The sequence below is a fragment of the Alligator sinensis genome, unplaced genomic scaffold (assembly GCF_000455745.1).
Source record: "Alligator sinensis unplaced genomic scaffold, ASM45574v1 scaffold1064_1, whole genome shotgun sequence".
Taxonomy (NCBI): Eukaryota; Metazoa; Chordata; order Crocodylia; family Alligatoridae; genus Alligator; species Alligator sinensis.
Window position 1 is genome coordinate 295,534 of NW_005843145.1, and position 25,307 is coordinate 320,840.

A 25,307-nucleotide genomic window follows, 5' to 3' on the forward strand; every position below is an offset into this window, starting at 1 on the left:
GGCCTGATGCGGCAGCGGTGGGGGGAGGGGAGGAGAGAGCCTCCTCCCCCACTTGGGCCTGGACCCACTCCTCCTCCACCCCCTCACTGGATCCGAGCCTGCTCCTTCCATTCCCCTGCTGCTACCAGGTCAGCCCAGACCCGCGGTTCCCCCTACTGCAGCAGCCCAGCTTCTCTTCACCCTCGGGCCCGGGCCCACTCCTTCCCTCCCTCCACCACTGCGCTGGGGAGTGGGAGGCGGGCCTGGACCCCAAGCAGGAGGAGGTAAAGGGGGAACGGGCCTGGACTGGGGGGGTGGGGCACAGGGCTTCATCCCTGCATGCTCCCCCCCCATCATTCCTGACGGGCAGTTAGCTAGTTACACAGTAAGAACCCAACCCCAAAGATTAAAATAATTTGTTCTACTTTGAAAAGTTTGTCTTTATGTTATGCAACTGCAGGCAGAATATGTAATGAAAAACTCCTCCTAATTATCTGTGCTTTATCCAAAACACACTTAGGAATGCGGAAGAGTTTTTTTTATTTAAGAACTGCTAAGATTCCAACAATATGATCACACAAAAATGAGACTGTACACCTTTATCAGATAAGCACACCCCGTTGGTCTCTGGTGGAATAATTGATATAAGATACAATAAAAATATGGTCTAAGCATGGAGAAATTGATCACACCGAGCAAAGAAAAAGCATGAATAAGGGAAATATTCAGAAGGAACAAAGCATGGTGAGTGTGAAAATTAAAATCAGAATGATGGAGAAGTGGGACAAGTCTGAAAGAGTAAAAGTATGCAGGAAAATAATTTGTAAGACATGGTACTCTACAAAGACTAGTAAAAGCATGAAAAAATACAAACTGGTAAACAAATACTGAAATAACAGAAAGCAAAAATATAAGGAACACTGCTGGGAAAGACACCACTTCCGAATGTATATATGCTTTCCATTTTGCTAAGAGGAACCACAACCTTTAATTAATCTTTGTTTACCTTGGATTCAGTTCTCATTCCATACCAGTTTTAAACTAGCATCATTGCATTAAAGTCAATGATCCTGTTCCTGGGGTGTCTTGTAGTGGAAGCTGCTGCTTCTTCCATTGCTTTGGATGTATTATGTATTGGGAGGGAAACTGTTCAAGGGTGAGAACAGCTTTAATCTAGTGTAGTATGTTGAGGAGGCTTTTCTGCTTGCCACATTATTATGTTGAAATGCTTATGTGGTTTTTCTTGCTAAAATACAGGCTACATGAAAATGGAAAACCTGATAAAAATCATATAAAAACATGCTGACAAGAAAGCCATGTCAAGCCAGGCGGCTTATCATTTGAAAGTTAATTTGTTCCATTACAATATATAACTCATGGCTATAATTTCATTGAAACATTTCTTTAGCTGTCTTTTTACAATAATGACCCTAATTATACTACACTGTAAAGTAAATCCACATGCACCAATAAACTTGCAGGGATTATTGTAGATGGTCATGATTTTTTCTTAAAGAGGAAGAAAAACTACTAGTACTACAGAAGACTCCATTTTACCTATTCATGAGCATTTGTTATTGTTGAACTCATACCCCCACTTGCTTCTGCTAATCTTCAAACTGTCTCGTACATCTTCTTTTAAGGCTGTAATCTGTTTGGAACAGGAACCATATTTAACTAAGAATGGGTTTGCATTTAGGACAAAGGAACTCTCATTGGGACATTGTTTGGGGATGTATCGTCATACAGCTGTTATGTGATTACCGTATTTACTCGAAGATAAGATGGGGTACCACACAATCAACATGGGGGGGAAAGGCCCCTTGTCTTACATTCACATACAAGGAAACGGCATTAAATCTATTGCCTGTCTGTGAACTGTTGCTAAAAGCACCATGTGCTCAATGATGGAAATCAACTATGAAGTTTATTAAATGCAGCCAGCACTGAGCATAACTATGAAACACAAGGCCCATTTAGGGTAAACATGCCAATGGGAACCTACTACGTTTTTGTTTTTTTTTATTTTGTGTCTCAGGCCAAATTAGCCAAATCAGTTCAGAATTCTATCAATGGAGCAGAGCTCAATCATTCACGTCTGCGTGGCACTACCACTGACAAATATTCTACCTCCCAGACCCTTCAGTCAAGGGTTTCATATATTCCCAAATCCATGGGAGGCATCCTATGTGCAACCCCCAACTCGGAGGCCGTGGGGTTCAGATGCCCCCTAGTCTCACTTGCCCCTAGCCAAAGGGCCATAGGAGCAAGCTAGAGGAAGAGCCCAAGCGCAATCCCTCATCGCCATAAATTGTGTAGCTTAAGGTCCTCCCACTGGGAGGTTATAGTAGACTCTTGCAGAGATGCCCATCCACAGTGCAATGGATAGGTCTCCACCCTCAACTACACCGAGGCTAGGATCAGTCATTACACATAAAACTGTTTAAATGATCACAAACTAGTTTAAACCTGTAACAGAACAGATGTTCAGTGCACATAAACCAGTCTGAGAATTGCTGAAACCGGTTTGAGATAAACCTTGTTGAATGTAGTATCAGACTTAACTAATTTGGGTCAAACCAGTTTATGCAATGTCTGTCCCAAACCCCTTCCTGGTTTAAGTTAAACCAAAGTCCCCAAGCTTTGCAGCCCTGGGCTGTGCTGTCCGCTCCAGATAACAGGGCTGGCCCCAACACTCTGCTCCCTAGCCAGAGCTCCAGCAGAGACTTCAGGTACAGCAGGGTCTGCTTTGCTCCTAAGGTCCCAACCCCCCCTCGCTGCTTGCTGCTCATGCAGGGATTCCTCCCTACCTCCCATCTCCCACAGCATGGACCCCAGTCCCACACAACCTAGGCATGTGGTATGCTAGCTAATGCTGAGAGGTGTCTGTGTGTTTCCAATTCCACTGGGAGAGGCAGACAGCACAGGGCTTTTTGGAGCTAATCAACAGGTCAGCTGGTAATGTTCCACTATTCCTTCCTTGGAAAAAGCTGTTTAAGAAGACCTTGCACTAATGAGAGAGGCTTTTGTTTTGTTGATGGGCTAATAAACACTGTGTTATCAGCCCCTGCTGGCTCCCTCACCTGTCAGGTTTGCAGACACTATGAAGAATCAGGGAGAGGGAGATTGAAAAGCTCAGTGTCATCAACAGATGCATGCACTGCACACGCCCCCTTTGCCTCAGAGTGCTAGCTGGGTGCTGGCAACACTCCCAGCCCCGAGCAGTGAGCAGCAAAAAGCATGGGACGGTTCAGGCACGGTGGGGGGGTTACACCTTTCCCTAATCAGAGGTCCAGCCAAGGCCTGGCCACACCCACCCAGCTCAGCATTGTAGTAGGGAAGGTAGGGTTGCTCTAGCGCCCCCCCATCTTCTAGCCTGAGCCACTGCAGGCATGCGCCTACATTTCTTCAGTCCAGAGGGAATATCTGTGCAATTGCAAACTGGGTCAACCTAGGCAGGTTAGACTAACCTACAAAGATTAAATCAATTCAGGCTCGGGCTTTCTGAATGTGTGTCCCTAGCCCAAGTCTTTCTAGGCCAGGAAGAAGGGGATATCCCTTTCCAGGTATGTAAAACCACCTGGGCTGAAACCAAATCATGTTATCTCCTCCTCCCCCTTCCCCCCTGCCTTTATTTTTTAAAGAAAATTTTTTGTGTCCCAAGTCAAATCAGCCAAATCAATTCCGAATCCATGAGTCATTCAAGAACCATATGTGGACATACTACTGGCAAGCATCTTCCGCCCCTGCCTGGGGCTTCAGATGCTTCCAAATCCTTTGGCAGGCATCCTATGTGCAGGCCCAAACCCGGAGACTTAGGATTTGCATGCCTCTGAGTTTCACTTGCCCTCAGCCATATGACTGCAGGAGCAAGCTAAGGCGGAGTCTCCCATTTCCACAAAGGTAGCATGTAGCCAAGATCCCCCCACTGTAAGCTGGCCAGTAGGAAGCTAACGATGAGGCTCTCATAGGGATTCCTGTCTGCAAGCAGAGAAGGGTGCAACCCACCACTACACAGTGCCATTTTAATTGTATTATTTTGGTTAGGGTACTTTCCCTGCCATCATCTGCTGACATCATGGTCATGGTAGTTCCCCTGCCAAGGATATGTTAGTGCAGTCCATCTGAACAAAATGTGTGATAGTGCCACTTTTGCACAGTCCCCCTCAGCGCCAACTCTTTTCAAGTCATGGTGAGCCACTGCGTTGCATACATTTTTACTTCCTCTTCACTCCCACAGATGAGCTGCGCCTTTCTTTCCTATTTTCCAATTATTCCCATTTCTTCACCAGCCTTTAATGGCTGGCAGACATCACCAAACAGGGCCCCAAAGAGTTCACCTAGAATCCCTCTCTCCCCTCCTCCCCTCCTAGCTTTTCACATATGATTGTGGCCTTGTCCTCCATGAAATAAAGCTAGACCAAGCTGCTCTGCACCTCATCTGCATATAAGTTTTTGGAGGATCCAAGAATTCATGACAAGAACACCTGGTTCCTGTCATGAGTGGGGGGGGGGGGCAATTAGCACATGAATCCTTTGTGGGGTGGAGAGGTATTTGGAGTATATATACATACTTGAGCAGTGCTGAACTGCGGGGTCACCATGGCTTGAATCTGCTGGGACTCAGCCCAATGAACTATATGGTAAATCCTGAGCCTTTTGGCTTTGGACTAATATAATGCACAGTTTGCACTATAAATAAATAGGTGCCAAAGTGCTGCTTAAAAGTGTGGTTACAGAGTACCTGTGCTAAAACTTGCAGCACTTTCAAAAAAAAGTAAAATGCATAATTTCTGGGTAGACTAAGTCTATGGGTAGTTATATGCAAATTGCTACAGCTGTGTTTATTTCAAGGTCACTTTTTTCATATATGTTCCTCATTTCTATGTGTTCAGGGAGAGCATGGTCTGACAATAAGAAGGGGGAAAGGGGCTGCAGATGGAAGAAGGGAGGGGTGAAGGGCAAATGGGCTATGTGACCCCTCCCCCCCCCCCCCCGATCTTTTTTCCCTGCTGTAGCAGTGGGAGGTTGATAAATTCAAGACAAACCTCCAATAATGAGATTGCATACCTGGAGAACTATAACAAATGTATACATTTTCCATATATAGAATCTAATTATTGGGGGGACATCTTATAATCAGGCTTGTCTTATATTCAAGTAAATATGGTAAAAACCATATGAATGAAGACTGAGCATGAAGTTTGAGCAAGTCTTCTCAAGAAGACGTGCAGTGGCATCAGTGGCATACTTCACAGCATAAGCATTTAAAAAATAATTTCCACTAGCATTAACATCTTTTCAGTGGAATTAGCATTAGTATCATTGGGAGACTTTGTGCATACAACTCACTGGGTGACAGCACTGTTTTCACATTGGGTAGGTCTACCTAGCAAAATGCAGGCAGCAGTATAACCACATTAGTATAGTTCTCTATCTGGGCTCAATAGCCCTGTTGGGAAGCAGAACTCAACATTAATGGATCCATACTTCTTCTATTACTGGAGCTACTTCATTTAGAAGTGGCTTAAGTATCACCACACAGCACTACATTGTGATATGCCTACAGTATCATTTAACCATATTCAAAACAAATCCAAATGATATTTCTGGAAATGGTGATTCTCAACCTTTTAGCTCACTGGTTCTCAACTTCTTTTGTACCAGGACCCATTTGTAAACATCGATGGCCAGTCCTGACCCAGTAAATAGTTTAAATAGAAAACGCACAAGTATTTTGCCCCCAAAATACTTATTACACACAAGTTAAAGCAGCTCAACAGTCTTAATTTTAAAGACAGAAATCAACATCAAAAGGAAAACATTAGCAGCAATATCAACATGTGGCCCTCTATTACTCCCAAGTGACATTCATCATTGTATAATTTGCACAGTGCAAATTGCTGGTACCCTGACTCCTGACTTGGAGCCCACTAGCCCTGCTGGTGCCCCTGAATCCTGACTTGTAGTCCCCTAGCCCTGCTGGTGCCCCTCACTCCTGACTCACTGCCTCCCACCCCCAGGTCCCAGCCCTGCAGTGTGTGGGGCAGAGGGTGGAGGCAGGGAGGGGTGTGTGCCCACAGTGGGCATGAGGCTACAGCTTGGCTGGACCAACATGGACAGGAGCCACCTCCACGGCCCAGCAGACAGGAACCGGAGCGAGGTGTTGAGACTTGCTGTTGCCACTGCCACCACCAGGATCACCAAGGCAGCTGTGCTGCCAGCAGCATGAGGAGTAATGGATGGTGGGGCCATGCTGCCCTGACCTTCTCCCACCACTGGCCGCTTCTGTGCTGGGCTGCAGCTCTAGTCTGCTGCCATGGCCTGGCTGCTGCTGTTCCCCTTGGGTCATCTATGCTGCCTGCCAACCCATCTCCCCTCTGAGGTACAGCCACAGCCTGAGGGGTAGCTGTGGGATGTGAGGGCAGTGTGCCCTGCTCCCCACCCCATCTATTACTCCTTGCGCACGTGCCCCACTGATGTGTCATCTATGCCCCTCCCCCTGCCCCCTAGACTTACCTGCAGGGAGCTGCTCTCCATGTTGCCTGGCTGCCATGTGCAGGTGTACATGCACGTGGCACCCTCCTTGATCACCCTCCTCCTGCTTCCCCAGGCCCAAGCATCCCCTTGCAGACTGGAACTCTGCCAACTTGCAAAGGGAAACTCGTGATTTCCCTCGTTTTTCTCCTTTAAAGGAAATCAAGGAAAATCAGTGATTTTCCCTATTTTTCCATGAATGTTCACAACCCTTTTATATATTCTTGCAACCCACATTTGGGTTGCAACATATGGGCTGAGAAACGCTGTTCTGGCTGACACACAAATAGCTGACACACAAATCAACATGAGGGTTCCCAAAATAACAACACTATTCCATAGTTGAGCCAGTGTTTGCAATAGCTGGAAATGTTACAGAATCTTCTCAAGTAACACAAATATTTTCTCAATTGATTTATGATATACATAATTTCTGTATTACTGTAATTTCTTTTAGTTATTATAGTAGTATTTACTTTTGTTTTCAGGGGAAATACCATGGTAATCCTATGCACATAGCCGTTATTATCTCAAACTGCTTACGAGAAGAGAGAAGAATACTAGCTGCAGCAAGCATGCCTGTACAGGTAACATACTGTATTTCATTAATCTGTTTGAGCCATGTCTGTCCTTACATGATGAAGCCATTAGTGAATATATCTGAAGGCAATATTTAGCCTGTTGGTCCCAAACACTTGTGCACTTGCTAAAAATTAAGCACATTTGTTTACAAGACCAGAGTCGTAAGTGTTTTCCCTATGTTACAGCTAATCTTTAGAAACTATACGAATGAACTTTCAGGAAAGCAGTACTTTCAGAATGGTTAAAACACATCCCATTGTTAAAAATGAAATATAAACATGATATACCATGCTACACTTGTTAATGTTTTTTTTTTAATGAGAAAAATCTGTAAGTAGTATATGGACTTGAATCCAAGATGAGGGTCCACCCACCAACCATTTAACATGGCGGGGCGAAGCCCCTCATAAGATTTGAGTACAAGAAGATGGAGGAGCAGGCAGCTGCTGTGGCTCTGGGTCTTCCCCCTCCTGCCCCAGCCTGCCTTTCCTTTCTCCAGCCTCAGCCCCCCTGCCTGGCCCCGCAACCATTGCTACTGCTTGTGCTGGCTCTGGCTCCAACAGACTCCAGCCCTACTCTGGGCTGGGGCACAGAGCACATATGTGCTCTGCCCCAGCCCAGTAGCAGTGGTGGTGATGCCATGCTGCTGCTGCTGCTGCTTGGTCAGGCTGGGGCTGCAAGTATGTGCTTCATGCCCTGGGCTGGAGTGAGGCCAGAGCCTGAGTCACGGTTAGAAGTCTGCCCTCCCACTGCCTCCCCTACCGCGTGCCCCGCCCCCCACTTGCCACTCCCACCACCTGCTCCTCTATCACCTGCCTCCCTGCCACTGTTCCCTGCCACTGCTTAATATATATTAATAAATAAAATCTGATTATGGGGGATTGTCTTATATTCAAGGTTGTCTTGGATTCAGGTAAATACAATATAGAATATGTGTGTTAGAAAAACTGTACTGGTAGAAGGTAAGTGTTTTTTTAAGGTGAATCTGTTCTATAAATAAGTTGTATATACAATACTGCATTTTAGTAACAGCTTGTATACATGATTTATATACTTATTACATTATTAGGTCAATAACACCATTTTGCAGCAATATAACAAGAATATATTTTTCAGATTGCATTTTGTTGTTTTTAAACATTCTTTTCTATTTTGAAATGTTGCCAGTACTGATCATGTCCTTTTAGCTTTCTGATCTCAAAATCTAGCATGTATTGCTTACAAGTCTGTGAAACTTGTACTGCTATACAGCAGCTAAAGACCTGACTCCAAATTCTACTTTTGTGCTAGAAGTTTTGGTGAAGCTAGTTGTCTGGGACAGAACTGTTCAACTGGTGGTCTGAAAGCTGCATGTGGCCCATGAGGGGTTAACAGGTGGCTCACGGGCTCCCATCTGGCCACCACTCCCTGCATTGCTCTAGCTGCTATGTGGCCAGACGCTCTGGGTTCCCACTCTCTCCCAGCTTCTGCTTCCTGCCTCTCTCTTAGGAGTAAGGGTGGTGCAGTGGAAGGACCAAGGAAGGGTCTGTGCTGCCCATGCTCTGTACACAGGTGGGGTACTAGAGCTGGGCAGCATGTGTAGCTGGGCAGCATGAATGGCCAGCAGTGGAGTGGGCCTGGCCAGGCTGCACACATGGGCAGAAGCAGATCTGGGCTCTACATGTAGCCAGGAGTGGAGCCAGGCTGCACACAGTGAAGTGAAGAGCTGGCCGCCCCCCACGTGCAGCCCATGTATTATGTGGCCCAGGGGTTTACAGCCCATGGGTCATGCAGCCCTCCACCACACAAATGGTGGACAGCTCTAGTTTTTTATGTGAGGGGAAATGGAATTGCTGTTTTCATATATTTAAAAAGATCTTACACACTGTATATCAAATATTTTCTAGGGGCCACTGGAAAAGTCATTGCAGAACTCTGTAGTTTCAGAAAGACAAAGAAATGTGGAACACAAAGCATCAGCCATTAAGAACAGTGCCCAGGTATGTTGCATGTTACAGAGTAAGTCTACACAGCAATCCCTGCATCTTGTCCAGACATACCTGAGGTAACTTCACTTCAGGTTAACTGCCCAAACATGTAGTTGGCACTAAAATCTGTGCCGCTATAGCCATGCTTCTAGCAATCCTAGAGCTAGGTATTTCAGCCTGTATACAGGTTTCCCTTGCTAACCACTGGGGTTAGGTTCCTGAAAGTTCCCATGGTTGGCAAAACAGTGGTTGGCAAGACAAAAGGCTTATGGGAAAAATGGCAAGTGGCGAGCTGATGCATGGCCACGGAAAACCGTGGTTACTCAAAGTTGTATACTGTGGTAGCCAAAATGGTATAGAATATAGAATATGAAGCGTGGATACTCAAAATTGTGGTTGGCCACAGAGGGAAATCTGTATACAAGCTGTCATCGCAGCAATGATGGCAGCATAGGCATAGCCACTCCCTGGCCATGTCTACACATGTGCCAGACTGTGCAGTTGTTACTTGCTTAAGCAAGTACTAAATGACTGTGCAGTAACTGGTGTTACTGTGCAGTCCTGATGCTGCACAGCCCTTTCCCCACACTACAGCACAGTATCAATGAGCTACTGCATAGTAGCTTGTTGCTACTGCGCAGTAGCGTCAGCGTCACTGTTCATGCCCGCTGATACTACATTGCCATAGTGACAAACATCTTGTGTAGACGCACCCCCTGTGACACAGAATCAGGGTCTAGGACTCTGCACAGAGCTGTACATTTATTTCTGCAGACCAAGCCACACATCCAGTTGAAGAAGATCTTGGTGGCATCAACTCAGAAATGTTTTTTTATTAGTGGAAAGTAAGGAAAGGCAAGGCTTCTTTGTGACATCTTTTTCTGGATCAGTAAAAGGTGGAGAAGTAAGGACAGAGAATGTGAAGCTCAACAGGGCAGATACTAGAAACAGCTTAGCTTAAAGAGGAATCTTAGAATAAGGATTCTGCATTGTTGTTCTTAGTTTAATTGTAAAGGGAGACACCAAGGAAGAGAATTTTTTTAGATTCTAACCAAGGGAAAGAAGCCCAGCAGCCTGTCACCCTACCTCAGCCCAACGGAGTGAACGTAGACCTGTGGTAAACTATAGAGCCTACTCCACAGCCTTTGTGCATGGAGGGGCACAATGAGAACAATTAAAAAGAACAATACTTTTATAGGATGTGCTTGAATTGTGCGTAGAAAATAGCCACCTGTGAATGTGCTTGTGCATATATACCTTATTCCTGTCATTTAAAGGTTTAGTCCCTACGCAGGAGGTAAAAAAAAAAAAAAAAAAAAGGATTTGGCTTTCTGTGAGAAAGTTGTGACTTAAGAGACTGGGTTTTTAGTTTTCCAAAAATGCAGCTAGCCCTGATTAACTCCAAACCGATAGTTCTGCATAAGTGTTAAGTCAGAGCCTCCTTTTTGCTAGTGACATGGAGAAGGACTTCTAAAAAAATGTAAGATTTGCTACAGCACTGTCTATAGCCCTTTGTCTGATAAATCTGTTCACAAATCACCTTTTTTATGAGATGGTTAATGAGTCTTCCGACCCTTTTCAGTATTATAGCCTGAAAGTGAAACCCTGTAAAAAAGCCAAACCTGTAACTGTTTCACTATTTTGCCCAGAGTTCAATGTACCTTTATCTAAAAATAAAGTTGGTGGCTACCTACCTGTGTAATCAAGTTGGTCCTAGGTACAACTTTAACTGTTCTGTGGAAGTCAACACAAAATTGTCCATTAACTTAAATGCTGAGGTATAAGGTTTTTTGTGTGGTATGATCATATCATGAGATAATCTGGTACCCGAAGTGCTGGGTCTGTTATACAAACCAGTACTTGGCCTGTTTGGACTTAGGACAATGAAAAAATTAACTGTTTAAATAGGCTAAATAAAATTTATAAAAATAAATAAAAAATTGGAACTCTTTGTTTAAAGAAGGGAAATTACCCTGTATTTATGTCTCTACAGAGTGGTAGAAGTGCTTTGTCTTGCAGATTCGCTATTGGATTAACCTGGAAGGACAAATGCTTTTCTTGGATATGCATATGCAAATCCTGATATTCCTTGAGAGGTTATTGTGTGTTCAAATGCACAGTCAAAATTTAATTTTTAATTTATAAAGTTTGTGAAAGTAACTCTTCATTCTTTGAAGTGAAACTACTCTTCTAAGAATGATAATCAACAGCAGCAAATTACCATTGGGACTAGCCTCAATGAAGAGGAGAGGTAGAGGAGGGCTTGTTCAGAGTACTGTGTGCGGGGTTGTGCCAATAAACAATTATGTGTGTGTTCTTTGGTCAATGAAAAACAGTCTCAACTAATTTTGGTAATTTAATACTTTCAAACAAATTGATAAACTAAATGGATGTGAATAACTATTTGGAGCACTGACACATGAAACTAAACTATATGTTCAGTTACATACAAGGTCCAGGTATTTGTGAGAATTTGTGAGAATTTTACCATAGCAGTGGGATAAAAGGAACTGATTGTATCAATAGGAATTTCAGAGTGAGAGGGAGGATAAAATATTTGACTTTTCTGGGCCACAAACTGAAAAAATGTCTCTCTCCCCTTATATAAATATGTAATATGGTGACATACTTTCATTCCTTTGGTTAGTGACTAGTAGATAAACAGTTGTATCGAGTCGTAGGGATTCTCAAATGACAGAAAAGGGAAGTATTAAATTTACCCTGAGAAGTTCACTAGAGATTAGTTATTTTTAACATAAATTAGCACCTGACAGATGTGAACACTTCCTTACATCCTATTTATTTATTTATTGAAAAGATGACAGAACAAGATGTCAAATACTTAGAAGATCTGCAAGAAGAATTTGACTTCAGATATAAGACAATACAGAGTCTAGGTAAGCCTTTTTATTATTTATGTTAAGATTCTATGGGAAAGTGTAGGTTACTCGAGCCTGTTCCCCCTCCCAGCTCCATACTTATGGAGCTGCGCAGGGAATAAGTTCCGCAACCCCAACTCCGCGATTGCACTTATAATTGCGGAGCAGGGGCTGGGAGCTTCCTGCATGGGGACAGTTCCCCACCCAGCCTGGGGCTGGCTGGGACCTGCTCCTGACCAAGACAGGTCCCACCCAGCCCCAGACTGTGTGGGGAAGCACATGCAACCTGGAGGTGGCTGGGGACTGTCCTGTTTCAGGCAGTCTCGAGCCTGCTACAGGCTGCACATGCAGCCAGCCTCTGGGGCTGGCCAGGAACTGTCAGTCAGGGGCAGGTCCCAGCCCCATGCCCCAATCAGGTAATTGAGACATGGGGCTTAGGAAGAGCTGCAGGGGATAGGCAGGTCCCAGCCCCCTGCCCCGACTCACCAGTGGGGCAGCTAGCAGCGAGACACTCTCCTGCAGATCTTTCTAAGCCCAGTGCCCCTGATTGGGGAGCCAGGGCCAGGAGCTCCCTGCTGCCGGGGCAGGGGGACACTGTCCCTGCCCCAGCAGCAGGCAGCCCCCTAGGGCAAGGAGACAGCTATCTCCTGGTCCAGTACTCCCTGCCAGCCCGTGGGCTAGCACCCAGGGGGAGCCTGGAACTTCCCCTTTGGCTGCAGGGACGCATTGCAGGGACGCATTACAGGGCTGCAGGAACTGGGAGCAAATCTCTCTAATCACTGCATGTGTAGCCATCTACCCAAAAACACTTACTGTACAGTAAATCTAGGCTGGAGTAAATGCATGTGTAGACATGCCCTATGTGAATTTGTAATCTGTGTCATAAAATACACTTCTGGAGTTACAAGTTAATTATGTCTTCATTGCTCATTTGCATATTCCCTAAGCATAGCAGTTTTACCAAGTTGAGGAAATGATGATCTCTTTAATTTAGAAAACTTACAAAAACAAAATTCTTAATGTTTGACATGGCCCTTCCTCTTAAGGAATGGGATATGAAGGATTCCACTGTTTCCCTATTACATAGTCATGTGAAATAATTTTTTAGCCACTGTCTCAACTTTTTTATTTGTTTCATTTTTTTGACCTAGTGGGTAATAACTAACTGATAAACATTTTGCATACATGCTTGAGCAGTCTGTATAGTTCCAGGATCTGCAGCCTGCCATGCAGAAACAACTTCTGCATGGAGCTATCTCATTCAAAGATAAACTGAGGTCCATCAGTACAGAGAAATCAAGGTCTTACAGCCCCTGAGTTCTTAGGTGTACCTGTTGTATAAGACTGGAACTCAGTGGGTGTGTGTACATGTGCTCTTTACTGCAGAGTAAACTAATTAGCTCTGCAGTAAAGCATTGCTGTCTACTTTTGCAGCAGTATTAGGGGACAGTAAATAAATAACTCCACCATAAGACAGCGGGGACAGTACTATCTTATGGCGGAGTAATAAACTGCACCAAAACACATGTGTAGACGGTGACCGGGCAGGGGCCAGTCTCATTGCTGCCACCTAGCCACGTGGCTCTGCATGTTCAGCACCCTCATGCTCTAGCAAGCCCCTCCACCGCCCACCACTGCCACCCAGAGCCCAGGGCTAACCACCCCTCCCCCCTGAGCTTGCTGCTAGCCCAGGCCATCTCCACCCCAGCTCAAAGTGCTACTGTCCCAGAGGCACATGTAGACACTGCACCCAGGAGTAGTGTACTCCAGCTCAAACAGCTCCGGAGTTTATTGCTTCACATTAATTGCTCGTGAAATTGCACCCAGCATGTCTCAAACTCCACTTCATGAGAGCACAGACTTAAATGGGAAGCACCATGCCTTAGTCAGCACAGACACAGCTGAAACCAAATTCTTCTTTAAAGTAGTGTGAGAGAGATAGAGAAGATTTTGCTGCAGGGTAAAAGGGTATGAACCCAGATAGACTTGAAGCCAGTAGGTGAACAGGAAGAAATGCACTGCACAATGACCAATACGCAGAACTGTAAATTTTTCCAAAATCCCCATGAAGATTAACATCAGTAAATGATTCATCTCAAATGTGTAACCTGTTTGCATCCATTCACTACTGGCAAACACTTATCCATTCTCCCGTTGTACTCGGCCTTGGTGAGGCCACAGCTGGAGTACTGTGTCCAGTTTTGGGCTCCGCAGTTCAAAAAGGATGTGAAGAAGCTTGAGAGAGTCCAGAGGAGAGCCATATGCATGATCAAAGGTCAGGAAAACAGACCTTATGATGAGAGGCTGAGAGCTATGAGACTCTTCAGCCTGGAAAAGCGCAGGCTCAGGGATGATCTGATGGCCACCTATAAGTTTATCAGGGGTGCTCACCAGGATCTGGGGAAACATCTGTTCACCAGAGCGCCCCATGGGATGACAAGGTCAAATGGTCACAAACTCTTTCAGGACCGTTTCAGGCTGGACATAAGGAAGAACTTCTTTACAGTCCAAGACCCCAATGTCTGGAATAGACTGCTGCTGGGGGTGGTTCAAACACCTACTTAGAATGCCTTCAAGAGAAATTTGGATGTTTATCTTGCTGGGATCCTATGACCCCAGCTGACTTCCTGCCCCTGGGGCAGGGGGCTGGACTCGATGATCTTCTGAGGTCCCTTCCAGCCCTAATGTCTCTGAAATCTATGAAAATATGTATTTCACATTAAGGATTTATGTGCTATGTCTCTGCCAAGCTGGGGCATACCACCAAGAAGGCCCTGCTTGATCACTCCCATGGCACATGTATCAAATTCAGGAAACAAAGCAATATATCTGCTTTAGAGCAGTGTTGAGTTCAGCCCCCAACACTGCTATTATACTCTGTTTCTAGGGTACATTTAGTGGTATGTACTTAGGGCATCTAAAGCAACTACTTTGCCTCATTTCTAGGATTTAGTACATGCAACTGAAAGCAAATTGGCAATGCGTGTCTTGGAGGTGCTCTTGAGCTCAGTACAGAAGTGGCATAGACATGCCTTACGGCTCCAAAAAAGTTTAGTTTTGTTAGTGAAGCTTGGGACACACTTTAAAGTACACAGCGAATAAGTCACTTAACTCTTATCCAAAGCAAAACTGTATACCAAATAAGAGTAAATACTGACACACAAAACTAGTACATTTCTATATATTATGTCTTCCCACTCCTGTCCTACTAATAAAAAAATACCCAAATTTCATAATTACCCTTAAATTCATATTAAAGCTAGTCCATTCAGCTAAAATTATATTATATAACTTTACAAACATTATAAGATAGCTAGCAGAATTTAATCTGCTCAGAGTTTTTCCCTCTCCCTCCCATTATATGTAAACATGCCCCCCCCCATTTTACATTCAGTTTACCGGATGATTTTTTTTTTTCCTTTTCCCCTGTAGAACAGAATGACAAAAACAGCGCCCTCATTAAACAGGAAATGTTGACGTTGCAGGATATGCTCAATACCTTAGACTACAAGAGAAAGGTTGGTAACGTGTCATCCGTGGTTTATTTGCTTTCTTCCCCTTTTTCCCACACTAATCAATCAAATTTACGGAAGCACTTGCACAAATTTAACTAGCAGGTATAAGTGATTCTGTATTCTAGATATACAAGGATTGCTGCAGTAGGTGCATGTGTGTTATTTGGCAAGTAGTTAAATAACTAAATTTTAAAGAGACCTATTAAAAGCATAAACCTGTGCACACCAGTTGGAGCTTAAGAGAGAACCCATCAGCTCACAGGAGCCTCTTTGCATTGACCTGGACTTATTCTTTTTTGTTTTCAAGTTACAGCTTTTGCAGTCAGGAAAGCTCTGCAGATAAACATAATTCTGTAACTACAAAACCAAGCATCAAATCTCTGAATTCAGTTGTATGCAAACTGTTTGTTGTGAACATGACTAGACCAACTTCTTTGGTGATAAGAAAAACACTTCATTAGAGGTTATTTGTTTGGGTTGATACAGTTTGTCCATTTTCATGTATTTCTATGTGATATATTCACAGTTAAAGAAAATGATATGAGACACAATTTAGAGTTGTAGAAGGGACCTTTTGATCTTAACACTACTTGTAAATATCAAATTCTTGGAGTTGTTATCTGAATACACTCCACAAAAATTACAAGTAAACAAATACATAGTTAATATTCAAGACTAATCTACATTAGGGGTGAATCATAGATTAAGAAGATCATAAGTAATATGAGCTAAGTACAGCCACTGTCTCAGAAATTAAAATTAATTCATAAGCTTTAGAACATGAGGTATTTAAATTCCCAGTAATGTGAACATACTGTTTCAAGATAGAGGCTTAATAACAGGATAAAAAATACTGTGTATTTTCATATTTTCCTAACATTAAATATTACAGTAATTGTTATAACTGAACTAATTTATAAATTTTGTGTGTGTCCTTTGTGGACAGATTGTAACACTGTCCCTATTCCTTTTAGGAAGTTCTCAGTAAAATAGTGCAGGTAATAGATGAAATTGATGTCTTGATGAACAACATGCTAATTGAAGAGCTCTCAGATTGGAAGAGGCGCCAGCAAATTGCCAGCATTGGAGGCCCTCTACATGGTGGGCTTGATCAACTCCAGAACTGGTAAACCTGCAGTTAATTTAAAATTTAATTGAAAACCACAGGAAGTCTGCTGCGTCACAGAAGCCCAGCACACATATAAAAGACAGGGTCCCATCAGAGATGTTGTCATATGAGTTAGCGGAGCATACTCCTGTTATATTAGCAGCTAAGGAAGTAAATAACTAAAATGCAGTCAACTAACAAGAATAATTTTCTCTTTGAATTAATATCACTACAATATAATGCATAGAGATGAAACTCTTGCAGATGGTCAAACCAAAACCTAACAAGTGTCCCAGATAAATGTCTTCAAGGGAGTTTTGTTTGAGTAAGAACTATGCTTACTGAGGTCGTCACTTCAAAATAGTGGGAGTTTTATTTGGGTAAGAACTAGGTAAAGATTTCATGCTTTGACTCACTAAGTGCCAGACTTGAAACAGTAGGTCATTCATTGCACTAAACAGGAGCTATCTGGGAGAAAATGCCCTATATTTGAGAGCAACACAAATTTCAAAAGGAAGTTGTCACATCTACATTGCAAGTTACAAATAGGGACATAAATTAAGTTTGACAATTATAATTGAGGCATAGAACATTGCTGCTGTGTTCACTACTTTCCAACAATGTTTTATTTCCCAGGAAGTTTCTGGCATAGAAGGAAAAAAGAAAGGAGAAAAATACTTAAAAAAATTAACAACTGTGTTACTTGAATACCAAAAAGAATTTCATCCTTCTTCAGAAAAAAATAACATTTTATTTTGGAAATAAAAAATTGGAAAAATATTTTTTCCAATTTATTTAAACCAACTCTTTCTGATGCTGTTTTAGGGAGCTATGCAAATTTGTGATGGATGACAGTAGGACAAATCCTAAAATCCCTTAGAGGCACAGGAGAATTATTAATTATCTTATACAGTTAATTATGTGAGAGGAGGATACTGCTCTAAGGGTCATGTAGGATTTCAGCCACACAAACTCTGTTAAAAGTGAACTATTAGCTAAGTGTGTTTGCATTAAATTTTCAGTCATCCTCTTTATGTTGTTGAGATTGGCCATCTCATTTCCCTCATAACACTTCCATGGGATAAAAATGTAATTCTCTTAAAGAACATGTCCTCCAAGAACACTAATCTATGGTGAAAAGATAGCGTTTGCATGATTATAAACATTTTGCTTATATACATATTTCTTCCTGTAAATCAAAAATAGACTCAAATTGGTGCAAATTATACTTCTTGAGAAAGTGCTTATCTGCAAAACAGAATAGGAGCAGTTTGGTATATATATCTATGTAAATAGCAGCTAAGATCATGTTACCTCAATAACACTAATAAACATCAATCAATACAGATGCTGATTTCTCTAACTAGATCTTAAATTGCTTATTTTAACACAGCAGATTCTAATGTTAAGGAATGTGCCTTATCTTTATTCTACAATAGTTTTACACTGTTGGCAGAGAGTCTTTTTCAAGTAAGAAGACAACTAGAAAAACTTGAGGAGCTCCTGACTAAACTGACGTATGATGGGGATCCTATTCCACTGCAAAGACCTCAGATGCTGGAAAGAGTCAACTTCTTGCTCTACAATCTTTTCCGGAAGTATGTAAATTATTGTAACTTGTGTAATTTAAAATGCAGGAAACATTAAGATGAAGGGAGTAAAAAGGAGCATACCTGCAATGATTTTAGAATTTGATTTTCAGAGGGGGTCAGCATCTACAATTCTAATTAGAGCTGGAAGGAGCTGTGGGTGCTCAACAGCTTCGCTGGTTCAGCTTTAACATGTTAAGTTCTGGCTTTGGATAATGCAGACACAACTCCTATTGATTTCAATGGGACTTGTCCACATGCCTCAGATAATAACGCCTGGTATGCGACTAGGGAGTGCCAGTTTCTTCAGTGCCCCTCTTCTTGACCATGGGACTGCCTCCTACGATCTCTTATTCCTTGTATTTGCTTCTTATGTAATATAAAAGTAAATACTTCATTGTTACTGTTTTGGCTGTGCTATGGATGCACCACGTGACTGAATCACTAATGTATACCTAGGACTGGCTTGGTCTCTTTACAGAATTTGGCCATTTGTTTTTGAAAAATGCCAAAAATGTAAAATGATCATTGTATTTATTTTTATTTCATAGTGTATTTCCCTGCTCCATTTTTTGTTAAGACATTTTCCTGTGCGTTGTAACTGAATGGGATAGCTCAGCACTATTTAATGCCTTTGTTTTTAATATAGTCCATTAACCAATTTTTTATAGAAATAACTCACAAATAGTAAATAGAAAGCTAGGAGCTGATTTGGATGTACTCTTGCTGTTCCAGTGCACACAGGGAAATCTGCATCCATGATGAAAGCATTGTGCTTTTCTGTGGCTTTTTGAGTAGGTCTGTACATTTGTGTGTTTCTAACCATTGTATCTGTTTCCTTTCAAACTAGTTCATTTGTGGTTGAAAAGCAGCCCTGCATGCCAACCCACCCCCAGAGACCAATGGTACTTAAAACTTTAATACAGTTCACTGTTAAATTAAGGTAAGTAGAGGACGGTTATATTAACAGTTCCAAAATTTAATAAAAAGCAAATCAAATCCTGGAGAATATACTCAAACATAAATCCTATTGACTTCAGTGAGAGTTCTGTTATATAAAATCTTACAGAGTACTAGACTGTACTACCCATGACAACATGTAGAGTACGGCAGTATCGAGAGTGAGAAGATAACAGATTCTGTCCAGTAAGATCTTCAGAATGCTGTCCAGTCACAGTTTTAAGAATTCTTTATTGCGTTATTGCTCTAGTGGCGCTGTAGACCACGTAAATAACAATTAACACTGCACAAGCTTAGGTCTAGCTTCAGGAGTAGTTTAGCACATTAACAATATACCACGCTACATTTCTGGAGGCTCCCTGCATTTTTAACAGCTTGTTACCTCCTCTGATAATAAAAACCAGGTGGCAGTGGAACTCACAGCAGAAAGAATAGAAGGAACAAAACCATCTGTGTTTGTGAGGTAGATGAACCCTTCACATCTGCTGTCATGGTGTTCCCCTCAATGTTGCTGTAAGGATAAATGTATTTATAATCTAGTCCCTTGCTATTTTTTTTCAATTTGTTTGCAGTTACAATGGAGGAAATGGTGCTTGTCCCCTGAACTAATGCATATCCTCTTCCTAAACTTGGGATCCTTCAAATTATTTTAATGCATCTCTAGATATTTGGCCTTGTTTTCTTTAAAATAAGATATTTTTAGAGACTTTTGGTTAGGGACTACCAGCCCTTTGGTGACAAATAACTTTATAAGAGTTTCTGGTTTTGATCATTCACACTTTTAATTTCCCAGACTGCTAATTAAATTGCCTGAACTGAACTACCAGATCAGAGTGAAAGCAACTATTGACAAGTAAGTAACTTCGAAAAAAAGATATACACTTGTCTGTTAAAGTAGGCAGGACTCAAAGTCCTATATTTGCTGGTCTCTGTGATTTGAAAGATGTGTTTTTTAAACCAAAGACCTACGAGGATAGCCAATCATTTTATTAGGTTCCAATAATTTTATTAGGTTCCATAACTAGTGAAAGATTGTTTTTAGAGCTTTTCTTTTTTAAAAAAAACAACATTTTTTACTTATTTTTTTTAAATTTGAGGCAACATCTCTATAGTGAAAATTTTTACAAGATTTATGTAAAACTTGATTGTCTCAGTTGGCAGCAGCAGATTCATACAAAAGCTTTCGTCAGCTTTTGAGTCATATGCTTGTCGTCTTTGAGTTTAGGGTTTACATAAACCAAAAACCTCAAAGGCAAAGTCATTTGCAACTGATGAGTTTTGGCTAGGTTCATAAATGAGCCCAGGTTCACTAAAAGTTTCTCATGCACAAGTGAACCTGACATGAGTTTGGGGTTTCATAAGAGATTTAAATATCTCCCTGAGTTTCCTATACTTGAAGAAAGCTGGTTACACTGATTTATTAACACATTACAAGTAACTTCTACAGTTCTGAGAGAAAGGGAGCTTAGGTATCTCAGTGGCTCTTCTCAGCAGAACTTTAGCCCTTCCACATATTATTATTTCTAACTGAATTTGTAACCAGTTAGTAGCATAATAATCCCTAAAATATGGTTTACACATACATACACTTTTTACTTCTGTTAATAGTCCAGTTGATTTCAGTGAATCAACTTCGGGCAGTACAGTTAAATATATATTTGGTGGACTGGTGATATATATTTAGCACAGGGGTGGGCAAAATATGGCCCGTGGGCCAGATTCGGCCTGCCAGGCACTTTCATCTGGCCGGCAGCACCCCCCAACAAATTGCATCCTGCCTAGCCCTTCTGCCCACAAGGGTGGGAGCAAGGTGCTCATGTGTACAACCCCCCAACATACCCTACTGGGCCTTGCTCCCACCCTCGTGGGCGGAAGGGCCCAGTCTGGCCAGCAGCTATTGGGTGGGGCTCCTTCTGTAGCTGGAAACTGCTTGCTCAGGGCAGCAGGTAGGGAAGTGGCAGGGCAGGTGGAGGCGGGGGTGGAGTTGCAGCTGAGGAGAAGCGGGAACGCACGTGGTGGAGCCTGCACCCAAAGCGGAAGCAGGAGCAGGGTGTGGGTGTGTGGCATGTGAGGGAGGGGGGGGATGTAGAGACCCCCCCATACACTCCCCCCCAATGGAGTGCAGCCCCCACTGCCTCCACGCCTGCAGCTCCTGCACTCCCACAGGGGAAACCCTGTGCTGGACTCTGCAGGGAAGCAGGGGCAAGGCCCCCTCCACTCCCAGCGGAGTGCGGGGACCTGGACAGCAGGGAGTGGGGGAGGCAGCAGGCTTCAGTACGGGGCTTCCCCTGCTGTGAGTGCTGGAGCTGCAGGCACACGGCACAGAGCCCCAGTGGTAAGGCAGCTCCGCTCCTTCCCTCCGCACAGTGCTGGCTGAAGCCGTGCCTTTCCCGGGCATGAGCACCCTGACCTCCCTGCCTGCTGCTGCTGCCAGGCAGTGGGGGCTGCACACCATGGGGGGAGTGTGTGTGGGGTCCCTACATCCCCCACCTTCCCTCAAACCCACATACGCACACCCTGCCCCCACAACTCCCATCGACATAGAGATACACCCCAACATACCCCATGCCCCCCCACACACACTCCCACATCCCACCATACATGCACACACTTTATTTTTGAGTCATGACAAATATTTTTTGTAATAAAATTAAAATATAGTAGGTGTTTGACTTCTAGTATATGATTTGGGTTTTTTCTGGTTCTAAGATGGCAACCTCCCCTCCCAAAAGGAGTATTTGGGGGTGGGGTCAACAAGGTGAGGGACTTCCAGTGGCAAAGGTCAGGGGTTAGGGGGCAGGACTTCTGGTCGCAGTGTGGTGACCAGGGGCTGGGGCAACTGTCAAGGGGCAGGGCTACCTATACAGCCCTCGACAGCTCGCCAAAACTTGTTAAGCAGCCCTCTATCTGAAATAATTGCCTACCCCTGATTTAGTAACTATAGCTGGTTAATTTAATTTTGTCCTTCCAGAGACAGAGGCAGGCACACAGTTGCTTTACTGAAATACTTCAGTATTCCTTCCTTATTTTTTATATTAACACAAAGTAGACAGGACACCTAAATTTTTTTAGCTAGTGTATTTAAAACACTCTATTTGGGTGCCTTCAAGTCCTTTCGTAGCATTTGAAAAAGCAAGCTGTTGCAACTCTGAATTAGATACTCAACAATAAGGTGCACTCTGCCCTGCCTCCTGCCTTCCTTCCATCTCTTTGTCCAATAGGACAAAGAGAGGGTATTGCCTCCTCATGTTGCTGCTGTGTGCATGCCTTCTAGGTATTGTGCCCTACTGTACAGATGCCTGCATTTCCCTAAAACACACAGATGCAAACAGTTAGACAGAATGATGCATTTGGATGGGCACATACAGTTCTGATAGTGAAAATTCTGGCTGGCGGGGCACTTAGTAAACCCTATCACTAATGACATTGTGTCCATGTTTTTGATAGAAGGCCAATAGTGCTGTGCGAAATTTCTGCAGCCATTTTGTTTCGGAGGTATTTCGGGCCATTTCAGTGCCCTAAACACCAAATCTGAATCAAAATGGAAGGCTCCGATAAAGCTTCGAAATGAATCAGAAGGCACCAAAATGTTTCCAAAATGTTTAGGAGAATTATGAAGTTTTGGAGCCAGGCTTGCAAGGAAACAAAAAACTAAGAAGAGGGAGAAGAAAGATGAGGAGAAGGACTGATCTGATATTGACATCTAACTCCTGGTTAGATTCCCCAGCTCTGATCACTTCCCCCAGATCTCTAATCATTTCCCCAGCTCAGGCCCCTGATATGCGCATGGAGTTTCAACAGGCTGTCACTGCAGGATGGGGCCAGTAGCAGCCACTTGGCGCAGCCTGCACCAAGAAGACTGCAGCTGGCCCCAGCCTGCAGCAGCAGCCTGCTGAAACCCCGTGTGCAGATCCAGGGGCCCGCGCCCCCTGGGGAGAACTGGGGGAATGATCAGAGAGCTGGGGAATCGAACGGGGGGCTAGGAAATCCCTGCCGCACAACCTGGCTCTGCAGGGAGCAGAGATCTGTGCCAGGGTCTCCTCGCCATTGCTGCCCGCCCCATACAGCCCCCCATCACTGGGCAGGCAGCAGTGGCAAGGAGACCTCAGCATGGATCTCTGCTCCCTGCGGAGCCGAGTCACGCAGCAGGGACCAGCAGGCTTTCTTGCTGCTCTGCGCTGCTTCCCTGCCCCACAACCTGGTGTGACAGGGATTAGAGATCCATGAAGCGGTCTCCTTGCCTGCGCGGAGGGCAGTGGCCCTCCCCCTCCCCCAAACAAGCCACTCATGGCCCTGTCCTGCTCCCCAATGGGGCCCCAAGCCCCCGGCCCCAAGTCCCGCCTGGCTCAGTAGGTAGGACTGTGCAAAGCTTTCCTTGCAGCCTGGTTGAAACAGATTCGGAGGAGATTTGGCTGAAACAGAACAGGACAGTGATCCGAAACACCGAAACGAATCACTGTCCTCCAAAATGGCTGAATCTGAAACTGAATCAAAATACAGCCGTTTTGCACAGCCCTGAAGACCAAGTAACTAAAAAAAGAAGACCAACTCATAATTTAGTCTGTTTTCCTTAAATTACATTATAGAGTGAAGGTATATGTTAGATATACCCTGATTTACAAGATCTTTTCTTTTTTTTCTTTTTCTTTTTTTTTTCTTTTTTTAAGGAACGTTTCAACTGCCAGGTAAGAAAATTAAATTATGAAACTTCTTGAATTATTATTCATTATTTTTGTTGCTGCTGCTTACATTATTGTGTTTTCTAGCAATCGTAGATTTGTTCTGTGTGGTACTCATGTCAAAGCTATGAATATGGATGAATCTGCAAATGGAAGTCTGTCTGTAGAATTTCGACATTTGGTAAGTTTGCCAGTACTTACCAACTTTACTTATGCAACTTTACTCAAATCTCATCAGTTAATTGCCTTGTAAAAACAAAGCAAAAACATATTTTGCTGAATGGATTTACTTAGAAGCATAATCAGAGCCTGTTTCAAGTGTTGGGTATAAGTATTATGTTTATCATACACAAAGTCAATAGCCAAATACAAACTGACTTGAAGCAAATTCTGGTTTTACTACCCATTTACTATAACGTAATTATTTGCTGTTTTGAAACAGAACAGCTGGCTGGAAGAAATATATTGATTTTCAAAGGATGTACAGCACAAATAGATCATCACTATTCATATATACTAATGAAACCACTGTCACAAATATCACTAGTAAATACTTCTGTCTTCTAATTCCCTGAAGATAAATCTTGTGTTCTTTTCTTCAGCAACCCAAAGAAATGAAATCAAGTGCTGGAAGCAAAGGAAATGAGGTTTGTAAGAGAGTTTTTGTTTGTTTGTTTTATTTTCCATAGGATTACTTTTGATGGGTATTTTAGAATAAAATTTACTTGTTCTAAGCACCATATCATAGCTATCAGTAAGTCTGTTAACTTTCTAAATAATTAAGGATTTTATAAAATGAACAATAAGCATTGATAATATGATAGGATAAGTGATTTTTTTCAGAAATAAACATTTCTTAGAAGTTATAATTAAAACCCTCAATTATGTACAACTACATTGTTATGTTAGAAAGTAGGAATTGGTAATCCAAATTAATAATTTGGTATGTTCTACCAGAAGCAGACATACCTTGAATGCCTGAGTCCAACACTTACTTTTTTTTTTTAAAAAGCTGCTAAGGTTCTTATAAAACTAAGAACAAGAGAAATTATTCCACAAATCTTTTTGGTTCTTGCAGAAACTGTTCTTTTACAAGTATAATCTAGGCGAAAATTCACAAATGGAGCAGGGGTACAATTGTATAAAGTCAGTGGAGCTGTGTCTGGCTCAACTAGAATTGATCTAGGTCTTAAAATGTTTATCTGAAGCTGGTTTTAGTGCTCCCTCTTGTGGTTAGATTAAATTGTGACAATTCCAATCTATAGAATAGCAAATGTTTTATCAGTATGGTATACCTTTTGAGTGAGTGAGTGAGTGAGTGAGTGAGTGAGTGAGTGAGTACACACATACTTCTTGACACACATGCACATGATTTACAACATTGGAATGACTCCTTTCTAACAGTATCTAAGGACATACGCTTCCCATATTCACCCCAAAAAGTTTACATAACTTTGAAAAATAGACATTCTTGCTTTCTAGAAAATATACTCTTAAACAAGTACCAGTAAT

The 25,307-nt window shown here is 42.8% G+C and overlaps 1 protein-coding gene across 1 annotated transcript in view; it reads left to right on the forward strand.

The window, feature by feature from the left end:
• LOC102380863 (signal transducer and activator of transcription 4-like) overlaps positions 1–24,442 on the forward strand; it is a gene marked incomplete at its 3' end in the record, with an annotated part of 53,461 nt that extends 29,019 nt beyond the window's left edge. Inside the window, exons 3-13 of the mRNA XM_006037593.1 lie at positions 7,005–7,103; positions 8,985–9,077; positions 11,884–11,962; positions 15,377–15,462; positions 16,434–16,585; positions 18,007–18,165; positions 19,007–19,099; positions 19,910–19,969; positions 23,784–23,801; positions 23,883–23,976; positions 24,398–24,442. Coding sequence (XP_006037655.1) covers positions 7,005–7,103; positions 8,985–9,077; positions 11,884–11,962; positions 15,377–15,462; positions 16,434–16,585; positions 18,007–18,165; positions 19,007–19,099; positions 19,910–19,969; positions 23,784–23,801; positions 23,883–23,976; positions 24,398–24,442 — 978 coding nt within the window. The remainder of the gene's footprint in view (positions 1–7,004; positions 7,104–8,984; positions 9,078–11,883; positions 11,963–15,376; positions 15,463–16,433; positions 16,586–18,006; positions 18,166–19,006; positions 19,100–19,909; positions 19,970–23,783; positions 23,802–23,882; positions 23,977–24,397) is intronic.
• Positions 24,443–25,307: the final 865 nt, after the last annotated feature.